Source organism: Triticum aestivum, chromosome 6B (assembly GCF_018294505.1).
Source record: "Triticum aestivum cultivar Chinese Spring chromosome 6B, IWGSC CS RefSeq v2.1, whole genome shotgun sequence".
NCBI lineage: Eukaryota > Viridiplantae > Streptophyta > Magnoliopsida > Poales > Poaceae > Triticum > Triticum aestivum.
The window spans coordinates 18,116,957-18,132,211 of NC_057810.1; the positions used below are offsets into that span (position 1 = coordinate 18,116,957).

Consider the following 15,255-nt stretch of genomic DNA (forward strand, 5'->3'; position numbering starts at 1 on the left):
GAGGGAGTATAAGGTAGACAGTAGCCTCTACCTTCTTATCAAAAAATATCTCTATGAAATTCAGTACACAAATGTGGTCACACTTCTGACACATCTACTAATCTCGCCAGCATACAACTTTGGATATATTGTCAACTACTATCAAACATGTGTTCACAAAATAAAATTTGAGTGTTGCTGCAATTCAAAGTAATCCCGAGGTGGAGGTAATTAGTACTAGTCTGACCCAGTTGATACGTACTGTGATGAATCCTTGAATGATAGTTTATATCCTTCTGACCGTCATGATGATGCTACTCCGTGCATAAACAATTTCGGTCAGCAGGGTCACAAATCCGATGCTTCTGATTCCTACGGGGCACACGTTTGGGCTTCAACAGCGCCGCAGAAACAGTTCAGACTCGGTGCAAAACTTCTATCCATGTGGTTGTGGTGTATGTTGATGTGATCCTAGCAATGGTGAGCTCTAGCTTTTGCTCAGCCTCCGGTGTGCACGCTAGCTTCTTTATGAGTTATGACCCTGCTGACCAGTAGAAACTTGGATAATTGTGAACACAAATACCAAGTTAAAGTGTTGATTTGACCATTTATGAGTTCATAAAGTAAAGTAAAATTAGCTGCCAAATTAAAAGGCCCTGGGTCCATTTTATGCATTTTAAGTTAGCTAGTCCGCATTTCTTATCGGTTGCATTCTGTCATCAGACCTGCAATTTGTATCACCATATTGTCACTTTATTGTTTCACACAACATGGTGTTGCAAGTCTTCAATTTTTTGACTTAATTAATATGCCACCTATTTAGGGACGGAGGAAGTACCTTGCTATCAGCGGGCTTCTCAGAATATCATAAAAGGAAACTACGTCTATTTTTTCCATTGTTCTATTTCCTATCTTTATATCCATGTGTTGTTGTGTTGTCACATTGAATGTTGCATTTAGTATCTGGTATATGTTCAATGGTTCCTTGGTCTGTCATCAGAGCTGCAGTTTGTATCACCATATTGTTACTTTCCTAATATATGTGATAGGAGTTTGCATTTCACTGCACTACATTCACATCTTCAACTACCTAAATCTCTTCATTAACCTCAAGAGACTGGGATGTACCATGTATGGTCCTTTTGGTGGATCTTTAATTCAATAATTTATTCCAAGCGAACGGCGAATTGATAAGCTATGTCAAAAAATCCTACAAATATGTAAATGCACTAAATCAATAGCATTGTTGCGATGATTTTTCTCATCAATACTAGCTGGCACATGTATTTATATTTAGGTAACAACACAGGAATTAATTTATGTCTGCGCATGAAGACCAGTGCTTCCATGGCTTGGCGTTGGGGCGAAGGGTGGTGCGGTGCCCACCATGATAGATCGGGATCAATGGCTGGCTGCAGGAGGTTCAGCAGGGATGAGGTTGCACGGGAGAGATAAAGGGGTTTGTTGCAAAAGCGAAGAGGGGAATGGTGGGAGTCTTTTTGTTAAAGTGCCACCGCGGGCCTTGCATGCGCTAGATATAGATTGGATGGTCGAATGTGTGCTCGGACCCCTGCTCATGTGGATGTCATCAAACAAATTCTGTCCAAATTTGGTTCGGTTTGGTTTGGTAGTACTTTGCTTCCTTTCCTTGCGATGTACGATAGATAGATGTCCAATCACGCGTTGCCCCGCCTCAATAAATAAATTCCCCCGGAACCTAGCCCAGCCCATCCCTCAACAACCAAATCTCCCATCTTTTCCTCTCCGCTGCTGCCGCCGCCGGCCGCGTTTCTAGGGTTTCCCCCATCCCCAATTCGTCCGCCACCACCTCCAACCCGGATCCAGCAGTGATGGCGACCCGAGAGGCAGGCAAGAAGATGATCATGCTCAAGTCACCCGACGGCATGGAGTTCGAGGTGGAGGAGGCAGTCGCCATGGAGTCGCAGACTATTCGCAAAATGATCGAGGATGACTGCGCCGACACAGCCATTTTGATCCCCAACATCAACTCCAAGATCCTCTCCAGGGTCATCGAGTACTGCAACAAACATGTACCGACCACTGGAGCCACCGGTGCCGCTGCGTCTGACACCGTGGCTCCCGCCGCCCTAGCCGAGGACCTCAAGATTTGGGATGCAGAATTCATCAAGGTCAATCGTGCCACCCGCTTCGACCTCATCCAGGTATGATATCCATCAATTCGACCATTTTCTTTTTCTAGATCTACTTTTTCTTGATGTCCCCTTCTGGCACTCGATCTAGATTGGGCTTGCGCGTCTTGGTACTATTTATATTAGATTGGACGAACTCCTCGGACAAACATCAAGGTAGATTCAATTCGATTCGATTGGACTAGATTAGACTTAGATTATACATGATTCTGCTTTATTAGCGACATACACATTGGCCGGCGATACGAAATCCTTGTAAATTGGTTAGGGCATCATCTTGTGGTCTGATATGTTTCACTGATATGTGCATATCATTGTTATGCTTGAAGCTTTATTATGATCAGTGTGAACTTACTAGCTGCACTATCAATGTGCCAGCAAATTGCATATGATTCACGTGCGGAAACATGAGACTACTCATAACAATATATGGCGTTTATGATTATCCTACATATATTAATGCTTCTATCTCGCATGGTAGGTCACGTCATGTGTTGTTTTGTGTTTTATTAGCTTGTAACACATCTTAATGCAAGACAATCTATCTAATTATCCATGGTCTATAGCCATCATAGATTAATGCTTCTCTTTGACACCCTATGATTCTTTTTACTCCCTCTCAGGCTGCAAGTTACCTCAACATCAAGGGGTTGTTGGACCTGACTAGCCAAACGACTATCGACACGATTAGTGACAATTCTCTGGAGGAGATCCGTAGTTTCTTGAGCACCAAGAACGACTACTTGCCTGAGGAGGAGCAGACGATCCGCAGGGAGAACCAGTGGGCATTTCAGTAGAGGAGCGTCTAGGTCGTGTTGAGTGAACGCTTAGTATTCGTCATGTGAACCTTTTAGCTGCACTCCTTGTGTTTTAATTGGTTTTAATTGTACTGGAGTTTATGAGGTTGCGTCAGTGAACATATTCAGTGTTTAAGCTTGCGTGAATATATTATTCATTGTCTTTACATGAGGCTGTAGCGGGCGGTGTAGTCCACGATAGTAGCGTAGCTAGGGCCGACCGACGCCCGGGCCAACAGCTGAAGCTACAGTAGAATCAGTACCTACAATACTAAAAATTGCTACAATTAACGAATGGGTGCACAGGGTGGTGTATTCCCCAAGGTTCTGACAGGCTAGGTAGTCCAAGCCATATTTGAGATGGTTCGTAAATTCATCAGGATAAAATTGGGGAGAGATTGTTGCCATCAATGAAGCATATCAATTTAACTTGGCGTGGTGCAAGAGAATGAGTCGAGAAAGGATGATCTACAATGAGTCAAGATCGAATCAGCACAGAAGACAAAAATCAAAATTAGGAAGAGATTGTTAGGATTAACCTTGAATTAGTAGAGTCCTACGTGATGTGATGTAGTAGCATGCATGCCTATAGTGTCCGAGTAGTAGTATGGTTTGAGTACGTAGGTGTACTATAGTACTTCTCTCCGGCCGTGTAGGTCATGTTGAGTTCGGTTAGGATTCTACTCCTCTTATACGAGCAGGTTTAGGTAAACGTGTCAGGTCGGTGGCTGGGATGCATATATACATACTATATGTGTGTATACGGCCGTGAGTTGTAACTTGGCGAAGAAGGAGAAAATAAAAAGAGAAAAAAGAAAGGCACATGTATCTTTGGCAAAAAGTTTTTGTGCACGTCTGTTTTGTGATTTGATGCATTGTTGCATGCCAACTAATGACGACTGAGAGAGGCTGAGAGGGAGGGTATATGGGGGTGTTTGTTTTCAGGGACTTTTTGATGTAGGGACTAAAAAAAGTCCCTAGCAAACCAAACAGGATGGGACTTTTTGGAACTTTTTGCTAAAAGTCCTTAGAAGCATCTCTTTAAGAGTCTTTTTCAAAAAGTCCCAGGAACTAAAAAAAAGTCCTAGGACTAGAGAAACAAACACCACCTATGTATCCATCAGTTTTGATCTGTGTGTTTGGGAGAACAAGAAAAGGACCACTGGTGTTCTGGCTATGCGAGAGTTTTATTCTGTTTCTTGGCCGAACGGAGTCCCTGATGCTGATGAGATAATATTTCGGTTTTCTTAATTTTTCACCGTCCATTTTTTAACATCAATATCTACGTCTCTGCGGGTCCCGTGAAGATTGTTCCGAGTACAGCGCATCCCTCCATCGACAGAGCATCGGGCAACCGCAGCATCGCCCCGTCGTGCCGCAGCGCCGTCGCCCCGTAGTTCTCCGCGTGGCTGCACCGACCTGTGTCACCGCTGCGTCACCCTTTCGGGCCGTAGTGTCGCGGCCTCCATCATCGCCCCGAGGCCATCCGCTCCTGGCTATCCTCGTGGATGCACCGACCTTCAAGCCACCGCTGCGTCGCCCCGTCGGGCCGCCATAACGAGCGTGGCACCGTGGTTGCACCGACCCGCGCACCGTCACTGTACCGCCTCTTCGGGCCATAGCGCCACAGTCCGCGGGCCACGCCGTCGCTCCGACCCGCTTGCTGCCGCTGCATCGCCCCTTCGGGCCATAGCGCCGCGGCGCGCGGTCCACTCCACCGTCCATGTGCGTCGACTTCCCATGGTATGCGCCGCACCGGTCTTCATCATATTGTCGGGTTTCTCGCGTATTTCGAGCATCATCGTCGCGCTCCTAACCTAGCCGCCGCCGCCGGCCGTTCACCCCTTTTGTCTTTTTCCAACACCAGCCCATCGCCACCACAACCGTCATGGAGTCTGCTTCTCTTTTGTCCCTCTGACTCCTCGACATGGATTACAGCTCATGCAGGTCCCTCGTCTACGCATAACCGGTGTTGGCAACACATATGCGTGCCTTCATCCACGACGTGTCCTCGGGCCTGTCAAGCCTATTCGGCGCTTCGTCAACTCTGTCTTCGCCCATCTACGCATGCCCGATGCTGGCAACAACGTCGCGTGCCGTCGTGTCCCCAGGCCTGACAAACCACACCGCCTACGAGGCCCAGTCTGGTCACACAGTTTGGGCCTAGGCGGTAAATTTGTCTCTTTCACCTAATGACATGTTGGTCCCACACGCATTCGACAGCCTCGATCAACCAGAGAGCTTTATTTCGTGGGAGCATAGTAACTCTTGTGATGTGGGGTTGCACTGGTCTGTTTGCATTCATAACAAGCACATGGCATGTCGTGAGGCCCAAACCAATGAGACCTGAAGTTACAAAAAGGACCAACACCATAATCACACACACCGTAAGAAAACCTTGACATTTAAATACGTCATGTCATCTCATACACAGAAGCTTCAGTTAAAAACTACTAAGAAAAATGAACAGTAAGTCCTACACAATCACACAATAAGAATACCTTGAAATTACAATAAACAATACTGTAAAAATAAACACTGAACAAAACTACACAAAAGGACTGCATATAGGCAAAAGCTTCAAATGAGTAAGTCATGATTTTACTGTAAGCATGAACCGAAAATATAAGAAACCAAAACTAGTAAAAAAATACTATAAGAGAAATGTAAAAGTTCAAGAGCAAAAACTGGAATTACAGTTTGCTCCAATTTTAATTTACAGGTTTCAACTTACAGTCAAGGTAAAAAAAAACAGAAATAACAAAAGGACAATAACATAGTCAAATCGTGTACTGTTAAAATCATATGCATCTACACTGTAAAATCATCTGCATTTCAATACATGTGCATCTACACTATAATATTATGTGACTGGTAAATTTCAGTTTCCAAACACAAAGACTACAGTTAGAAATCATCCGAAAGAAATGGGCTATTATTTACTGAATTCAGTTGTTAATCAGTTGGAAGATATACAATGAGTTATCAAGCATGAAAAAGGATACATCAAAAACTATTAACGGCTGGAACCACTACTGCACTAGGACTGTACAATGCCAATTAAAAGTTTTCAGAAAATAGAGATTACGCTAGAAGTTCATTTTTTAAATTATGCATGTTGTCACTGACTCACTGTACAACTGTAAAAACAAGAACATTGCCACTACAAATTATATAGAAATTCATTATAAAAATGGGCCAAAGCTAAAAATAGTAAAGCATGATGCAATAATACCAAAACATAGAAAGAACATAGCCAGTGTCACTGTACAAGTGTAGAAACAAAAACATTTCCACTGTAAATTATACAGAAAGGTATGATGCAAAACATATAGCGGCATCAGATCAATGCGAATAAAGAGTATAGACCCACCAACCAACCTAACATGATACCATCCAGATGGGTGTGTGCATACATACCTCCCGGCTTTAGCCAAGTAGTGGCAAGCTCGGCGATCTACTACTACTAGATTGGTTTTGGATGAGAAAGACATCAGATGAGAAGAGGTTGTGGATTTGAAATTAAAAACATTAGGGAGTAGGAGGCACCAGGAAAGAGCGAAACAGCGCTCAATCGAAAACACGACGTCGTGAGTTGCTATAAACGAGAAAATCTGGAATTCAATGTACGACTATGAGTAGCATGAGAGCCACTAGGACATCTTCGGGAGCTGACAGTGCCTTCTTTCCACCTGAATATTGTTTTCCACCTGCCAGTACCTCCGAGAGCGGGGAGGATAAAAAGACACAGGAGGGGAGCACGACAAGGCATTAAAGAAATGAACCGTTGCTCCTTCCTACTCCCCAGCCCCGCCTCCTTCCACAGCCGGTTATTCTCCACAAGCAACCATTGTATCCTCTGCTCTCGTCCAGCCATCGCCGCGGCAATGGTTTGTGACAATCTGATCTTCTTCAGCTACCTTTCCTCCTTTCCCTTTTCCCTGAATCACCAGTGTTACAAGCAACATGTTCAGTTCAGGTGGCATGTCGCAAGCCAGGCACATACATATTCCTCCAAGAAAAAAGCCCCCTCCGCTGCCGCTGCCGCTGTGTTCTCTCCTCATCATCCTCATTGAGGATGCGCCCCTCGCTGGACGCAACACACCATGGCGCTCAGCTCAGTCGCCACCCTGTGCATAACAGTAACCGGCTCAGCCTTGAAACTCACAAAAAATGGAACCAAAATGGAAGCAGATCATTTAGCAGCTAGGTACCGCTGTAAGTATATATTAGTTTACAGAGGGAGCAGTATGCTTCATTTTCCCATCAGAAGCCAACCGAACCATGGAGGACGTCCACTTGGCTGGAAGACCAACCCATGCATATGAATGTTGGCGACATAAAGGAGATTGTTCTCTAGGCACAACTTCACTAATTAAATAATTAATCATGATGACTTCAGATAGTTACTATGGATGTAACTACACTGGCGTGATTGCATTGCAAACCATGCAACAACAAACAGGGCATGAGCCACTAGTAAAAAGATCGAATATCCAGAGTGTGCATCAACCACAAACAATGAAATCGGAATCAGAGGACCATAACACTCTGGAAGCTAGAGAGAGAAGATCAGTCCTCCACCAAAATCTCACTCTGAATTCCTCCGCATCTTTTTCTTTTCCAGATCTGCACACACCAAGTTTAGCCAAATGTTGGACAGATAAATTTCAGAAATAAGAATGATACAATCAGGTGAAACATAAATGGTTTCATTGCAGGCCTTCAACACGTTAGACACCATCGTCAACACCAGTTGGCAGTAGTTGTGGTATAATCATTCACGCACATCACCAAAATCAAAACACAAATAACAGAATTATCAGTAAAAGGGTCCAAAGGGAAGCTACTGGACAAGCAATCTTTGCAAACAGATGAAGGAATCTCTCACACATGTGCACAATTTGTCAGCCAAAGGTAATTTGTTCCAAGAAAAGAGGTACACTACATTACCGCTATATCAATCAGCCACCATCTAAAAAAGTGTAAACGAAGATACCTAAAGAACAATTACTTACACAGCCCAGCTTAGCTTATGAAAGGCACCACATGTGTTGCATGTTTCCCTTGAATCCTACTAAGGGATCATATGAATACAATAGAAACTTTCCTCTAAAGATCTGCTAACCACTGATGTATTTTAAGATAAGAAAGTGATTTTTCAACATAATTTGTTAAGCCCAGTCCCATATGTTCTGAAAACATGAGAACTCATGTCACACAGTTGGGGCTGTGATAATGGAAAATGTTGATAAAATAGTTGTGGCTCCAAAGAGTCTAAACTGAAGCATATAAAAAATTGCAGTATTTGCTTCTGGCACCAATTATAAGACATGACATTGTTGGTGAAAAAAACAGTCAAAAAACTTTCAGCTCTGATCCAAGTTAACTTCACTCCTTGAGATTTCTAAACACTTGCTATGGCTTCACAATTGACTTGGGTGTAATAAGTTTCAGAGTTCGCCCATGACGTCTGAAAGATTCAGAGTTAACTTTCAACTCTGATTCAAATTCAGAGTTCAGAGTACAAAATTTACATCGAGCTTACTGTTTACATGCATGCATAACTCATTCAAATTGTTTATATCCAAGTGAAGATCCAGCATGTCTTAGCAAGAGGAAGCTCGGAGCCCAATGTATGAATTGATTAAAGAACCAGATGCTGCTAGTTATTCAACTTGTTATTTTTTTTCAGGTTGCCTCACTCAGTTGAGCTGATGAATCCGGTAGGCAGGCAACAGCAGCTTGTCAGCCACCATGTTACAATCTCTAGTACAATACTAGAAGGATTACTTAAAAAAAAAAGGGCAACCTGGTGCATGTAGCTCCCGCTTGCGCAGGGTCCAGGGAAGGGTCCGACCACTTTGGGTCTATAGTACGCAGCCTTTCCCTACATTTCTGTAAGAGGCTGTTTCCAGGACTTGAACCCATGACCTCATGGTCACAAGGCAGCAGCTTTACCACTGCGCCAAGGCTCCCCTTCACTAGAAGGATTACTTAACTTGCAAAAGAGAGAGAGAGAGAGAGAGAGAGAGAGAGAGAGAGAGAAATAGGAGCTTCCCTGAATAAAAGCCGTGCCGTCATCAGGCCATACTTGTCACTAAAGCTTCAGGGCATCATCAACTAACCGAGCCTTCAGAACCATTCATATTACAGCAAAGCCATAGCCACCATGGTTCGTCTCGTCTCCTGGAAGAAGGAAAAAAACATCATCTACATCCAGTTTCAGCATATCTTCTCCCGAAAGAAAGAAAGCACCATCCACAATCAGTAAATAAGTATGAACTATTGCACGGCTACTTCTTGCTTGAGGAAAACTCCCTGTCCTCTCACTTGGTAAGTGACTTCATCAATCGATCCGTTTCCTCCACCTGCATTGAAATAATCTTGTTTCTATAATTACCACAAGCACCAGAAAATGGACACAACTGATCTTCAAATCACATATCTTCACCAGTATAGCATGGACCATCCCCTTTGCCTTACTGCAAAGATCTCATTTCGTCCAACTTCTATAACTTCAAATCAGGAACAAACAAATGTGGCACTATCCTCGCACAGCTTGGTTCTAAATTGAGGTACATAGCATGTCTACTGTTCCTACATTTGAAATTCCACAAGATTCTATGCTATCTTTTCCTTTTCCTTTTCCACAAGATTCTATGCTATCTTTTCCTTTTCCTTTTCTGACTTTCCAGCTAGAAATTTGCAGAAGATGGATGATACATAAGACCACTTTACTGTGTTAACAAAATATGCTAAGGGACAAAGATGCCCTCATTATCTAAAAAGGAAGTGCTAATATGGAATAAAATTAGCTAAAAGATATGGCAGAAGTTAACTTGATAATGGCATAACCTTTTCAGGTTACACAACATATGTTCCCTTATTGTATGAAATGCACTCTGCTTTTCATCATCATACTGTACAAGCATCGATTTGCTTCTCCCGTACAAATACCAGGGAACCTAAAATGTCTACATAGTGGTATACAAGTTTAACACGGTGTGGCAACTGGCCAACAACAAACCCAAAACTGTTTCCTGGGGAAAAAGAAGTGCAAGATTTTCATCTAAAGGAAAGTTTTGAGGCTTCAAATCATCTTCATGGCCAAAATGGGAACATTCTTTCATGGAAAGATAGGTTGAAGATACAGAGTGTGCAGAAATACTACTAATTGATACTTCAAAGCGCTTGCAGGATGCCCTGATCTCTCACTCTTAGTTACAATATGACATGATGAAGGACAAGTTGATAGCAGTGCTATGCTTTCTTCTCTACTGAATGACAAATGAACATACCAATTTTCATGTGAATCTGAATCTAGCTGGCACTTCCCCTCTGCAAGCTGCTGCATAGTCTTCAGCAAGGTGCGGTGCAGCTTCCTTGTGTGGGCATATGAACTTGTCCATGAATACCTTCGGAGTCAGCGCGACTGCAGAATAGTAATCCCGGTCGCGATGTAGCAATCTGTTTTCCTTGAGATACTTCATAACGTAGTACCGGGGCCTGAGCCGACCATCCAGGCTATAATTGAGCATTGCCGGCCGATGAGCAATGTACCCCGGTTCCAACCCCGCCTCGGAGATGAGGAACTCTGATAAGCGTTGCAGCCTCTCCTTAGAATAGGTCAGCACCATCGGATTATTGGGCAAAGCAATGCCCACCTCAGAATCTGACCACCTTAATGTCTTCTTCAAGTAATCCACTTTGGTGGCAATCTTCTCCTCGTCAGTGGATGCGACAGCCTGCAACGCTTTTCCTAACATCCCAGAGCCATGCGGCACACAGAGAGCTTTGGCGCATGCCACCATCGCCTGGAGGCGCTGCTGTTTGATTCTGAGGACCCTTGGCTCACGGATGCATAGCTTGGCAATGTCGCAATCATGTAGCCCGCACTCCCGCAGGAACGCGACATTGGGCTTGACCACCCTCTCGAGGTCAGAACCATGTAGCCAGAAGCCGCGTTTGAGCAGCCGGAGCAAGTTGTCCATGGACCCGAAGAGTGTCAGGTAATACTGTACAGCGGAGACGATGGATCTGCAGCGGAATTTGCCGGGGACGAACACGGCGATGCGCGCGACCTCAGAGCGCGAGAGGCCGAGGCCGGTGAGCCCGTCGACGACGGGGGCCAGGGTTCTCTCCACGCCGGCACAGAGTAACAGCGGGTCCTTGGCGACGGCGGTGGCGACGTCGGCGGCGGAGAGGCCGATGCCGGCGAGGACGGCGTCGGGCTTGGCGGGGGACTTGAGGTGGGAGAGCTTGGCGGAGGCCTTGAGGGCCTGGGCTGCGGTCAAGCCGCAGGCGGAGACGAGGTACTCCTCGGCGGCAAAGCCTGGGGAAGCTGCCGGAGAAATGCCGGAGGCGGCTGCGGCGGAGAGGAGGCGGTGGAGAGGAGAGACATGGGAGGTGTAGGGAGAAGAGAGGAGCTGGGTGAGGTGCAGCTTCGGAGCCGAAGCATGGCGTGGCGGCGGGGAGGCGCCGGCGGCGAGGGGATGGCCAGTGACGGCGCGGCGCGGTTGGTGGCGAGAGACGGAGAGGGTAGTGAGGGTTTGGGGCTGGACTCTTGCGTCGTGCCTCTGATAATGGGCTAGGATGGGCTGGGCTGGGCTGGGCTGGGCTGGAGCTAGGCTGCTTGCAAACAAAAGCCATCTTTCCCCTATAAAAAAACACGAGCCATCTAAAAAAACATGAGCACGTTCATCGAGTGGATAATGTCAATCAATTTTTTTGGCCTAACTTGTCACGCAAAATGATCACAAAACATGGAGATACTTAATTACTTACTATTATGTGTCCGGCGTACATTTCCATATGCAACAATTTTGAAGCGGCGCCCTTTATTTGTCGGTTCCTCCGTCATGTTTTTATATTATTACGTTTTCGGGCAAATTTAACTTGAGTAGATTTAGCGGAAGAGTAGTGTCCATTACTTTTACCGCTTGTGTCATCTTATAGTGTCATGTTCAATCTTTGGTCACGTGTGTAAAGTTCGGACCCGTCTTTCTGCAACCCCGCTAGTGTTGCTACTGCACTTGCTATTGCGGTGGAAACTAAAGGGGGTTGGATGGTCGCTCGTTCTGCAACCGCGACAAACCTGCAGGCAAGAGTTGGAGTTTCCTATTGATTTTCCTTGCGGATGGGATTGTCTCACCATGGCCCCAGTCATCGTCCGCCCCACCAGCATCACCGACGAAAAAATATTAGCCGGCTAAGCCTTGAAACTCAAAAACGCAACCAAAGTGTGAAGCAGATATGCATTGTTCGGTTAGCAACGCTTGCATACGACACACCAGTCAGCCAAACAGTATGGAGGGTTTTCAATATAGTCCTACTCCCTAATTGCTAGATTATAATGCGTATAATTGTTGGTCAAAGTTAAATTTTGTAAAGTTTGATCAAGTTTATATACAAATTTATCAACATGTAGAATACCATGCCATTAGACTCATGAAGAAATATATTTTTGTACATTATATATTTCGTATTTTGAATTCTTGTATTTTTTTCTATAAACATAGTAAAAATTTACAAAGTTTGACTTTTGACCAATAAAATTTTGTATGCACTATAATTTGGCAAGGAGTGAGTAGTTTTTTTTTTCATTTTTCCCTCATCTGTCAAAAGCAATCAAGGTTTACCGGCTTCTAGAACTACCAACTGTTGATTTCGAGGAGTAGGCACCTCAAGTAATTCCTTGTGTGCTTGAGATATCTCTAAGCTAGAATATTTCCTTATTTTCTGCTACAACTTTTGAGTCGTGTATCAGGCAAGGTTTGTAATAAAAACAACATCATTAGCCATTTATAGGATTGTTAATTATTCAAGCCATATTTGTGCATAGTGTTTACTGATCATCAAAACAGTGTGAGTAAATACAAGGTAATCCAGTTTATGAAAATTGGAACAGATCCGTCTTCCAATTTTAGCCGGAGTTGGTGGGTCTAGGTTGAGAAAATGATCGGTAGAGAGGTGATGGTAGGTCGGATTGAGTTGAGGATTTCTTTTTGCCACATATTATACACAGTGTAACATGGAAGAATTATAGACCAGGTCTCTAAGGCAAGGTTTACAACATGGACAGAAATTTAGAAAAGAAGAGTGATAGATGGACATACTTTGATTTTTTTTATTTTGACTTGAGGTTTATCTTCATATATATGCTTATCGCAGATCATTTGGCTTTTAACAATTTAGATACATGTCGTTATAAAGCAATGGACAAGATCTGCATTCGATATCCAAAATGGCACATAATGAATGGATGGAGTTAGTAAGATCAAGATCCTAATCAGTGGCACTTGTATATAAAATGGAACGAACACAACAAAAGTTATTGAGACCATGACCCTAATGAGTACACTTACATATAAAATGGAAGACAACTAAAGTTACTGAGACCATGGTCCTAATGAGTGGCGCTTTCATATAAAACTAAGCATAACAAAAGTTAATCCTACACACAAATGACTTTACACTACATGTGTTGCCAATTAAGCCAGCCCCATACATGGTGACGGCTCTTCGATCAATTTGAGAACCCCTGACCCCAGGTAGGCAATGAGGCCATTTAATCAAACTGCTGATTAACTAACCCTTCTGTTTTCATGAAGTGGTTTCATTTTTTTTTTTCGAAGGAAAAATCAACAACGCAGCTATCGAGTAGGAAGCATGAGATCAATCGAGATTGAAAGATGATTGAGTAGGAAGCATGCTCGAGATCGAAACAAGGCATGAGACTCAAACATCCCTAAGCACTATTAGGTGTTTTTATTGTCGGGCTGTCTAATGATGGCATGAACTTAACTCTCTTGACGCAACACTACATCTACGGTCTTGTCCTTCGTCTTCCCCTGGAAGCGCACACGCTGTAAAAACATAAGAGCTTGAAGATAGCTAGATGCCCTGAGATAACAACCTACATAGCAAAATTATTTTGACGGTTCCATAAAGCCCAAAATGACCCTACGTGGGGTACATCTAAGCCCACACATAATTTTTTTTTGGAAAAGGAGGTTAAACTGGCCTCTGCATCAATCGGTGCATACGTTCATCTTTATTAATTATTCAACAAAGGACTAATAAGAACATACATCAAGCCACCCGAAGCTCATATGTGTAGGTGTTCTCACCCCATATCTAAAATCCGTGTCGTCGTTGATCCATCGACATAACGTATTGAAACCAACAGCCGGTGCAGCAAACCTAAAGCGCACACCACATGCACACGTTTTAGAAGCTGCCATCATCATCGGACCGCTGACCCGTCTTCAGGAGAGAGATCCACATCATCCTAGTCAGTCCAGACATCCGACGACGCCACCACGGCGCCCAATGGTGCCACCGACCTGAGCGCATCCATCCAGACGCGAAGACTCTGGTACATCTGTCGTGCGTAGCACCTGTCGGCCAGGCATGACTTGACATCTCCATCGAAGCTCTGTGCAAGACTTAGCCGCTCCACCTCCTCCCTCTGTATTCCAGCGCCGCTCCGCAAATGATGCTCCCAAGAGAGAAATAACACTGCAGTACTGCCATCATCCGATCTGGATGACCGGATCCTAGGGTTTCCCCCGAAGTAGCATGAGTGAGTCGACAGAAGTTACACGACGATGCCTCATCAAGGTAACGGCGCAAAATGCCGCCATCGGCTCGGTTTTCACTAGCAACTCTTTCTCCCCAACTCGTAGCCGGGACTAGATGACGATCTGGAGATCCAACCATCCAGCCTCAGGCAGACCATCTCCGGCGAAGGAGGTGGCCACCACCACCACACCCAGGGTCGGAGCCTCGATCCCAGGAGCAGCATGCTGTTGACGGAACAGTACACGATGTGTGTGGCCCGCCGAAGCCCAACCGGGCCCAGATCGGATGCCCAAGCCGCTGCCGTCCCGTTGCCATATGCCACCGCCCCACATCACTGCCTTAGATCCGGCTGGCGCGGCCGCCGCGACCCTGACAGAAGTTTTGGCTGAGGCCCACACATAATAGTTGTTAATTCCGCAGAACGTTGTGGTTTCCACGGAAGATCAGAGATGTCCCAAACATAGCCCCACGTCAGTTTCGATGGCACACAAGTGAAGGAAATACGGTTAGTGTCTTCCTGCTCAACGCCAATGGGAGCATGACCGACTATCAAGTTAAAATCTTTGGTCTTCAAGCAAGGGCAGAGACGTCGACCAGAGCAATTTGGCACGAGGCGTAGCCGGTCCCCTGACTAGCTTGTCGTAAATGGATCGCACCGAGAAATGACCCGAGTCCTCAAGATCCCACGGGACAACGTCTGGGGCATCGAGGGCGAAATGGGA

General features: G+C 44.9%; 2 protein-coding genes across 2 annotated transcripts in view; one reads left to right on the forward strand and one right to left on the reverse strand.

Moving 5' to 3' along the window:
* The first annotated feature begins 1,582 nt into the window (after positions 1-1,582).
* On the forward strand, positions 1,583-3,069 carry LOC123133171 (SKP1-like protein 1). Its single transcript, XM_044552705.1, has 2 exons — positions 1,583-2,162; positions 2,774-3,069. The coding sequence occupies exons 1-2, from the start codon at positions 1,830-1,832 to the stop codon at positions 2,945-2,947; spliced, it is 507 nt and encodes a 168-aa protein (XP_044408640.1). The 5' UTR covers positions 1,583-1,829; the 3' UTR covers positions 2,948-3,069.
* A 3,547-nt stretch (positions 3,070-6,616) lies between these two features.
* The window catches only part of LOC123138634 (uncharacterized), a 17,298-nt gene continuing 8,659 nt past the window's right edge, over positions 6,617-15,255 (reverse strand). The window contains exons 2-3 of the mRNA XM_044558580.1: positions 10,249-11,606; positions 6,617-9,318 (exon numbers count right to left, since the gene is read on the reverse strand). Of these exons, the coding sequence (XP_044414515.1) occupies positions 10,255-11,606 (1,352 nt within the window). The 3' untranslated portion in view covers positions 6,617-9,318; positions 10,249-10,254. The remainder of the gene's footprint in view (positions 9,319-10,248; positions 11,607-15,255) is intronic.

Bases quoted from the DNA above. Each gene is read 5' to 3' on its own strand.
- LOC123133171 (XM_044552705.1), top strand. From the start codon at position 1,830: ATGGCGACCCGAGAGGCAGGCAAGAAGATGATCATGCTCAAGTCACCC. The intron at 2,163-2,773 runs GTATGATATCCA...ACTCCCTCTCAG, and splicing joins CCCGCTTCGACCTCATCCAG to GCTGCAAGTTACCTCAACAT.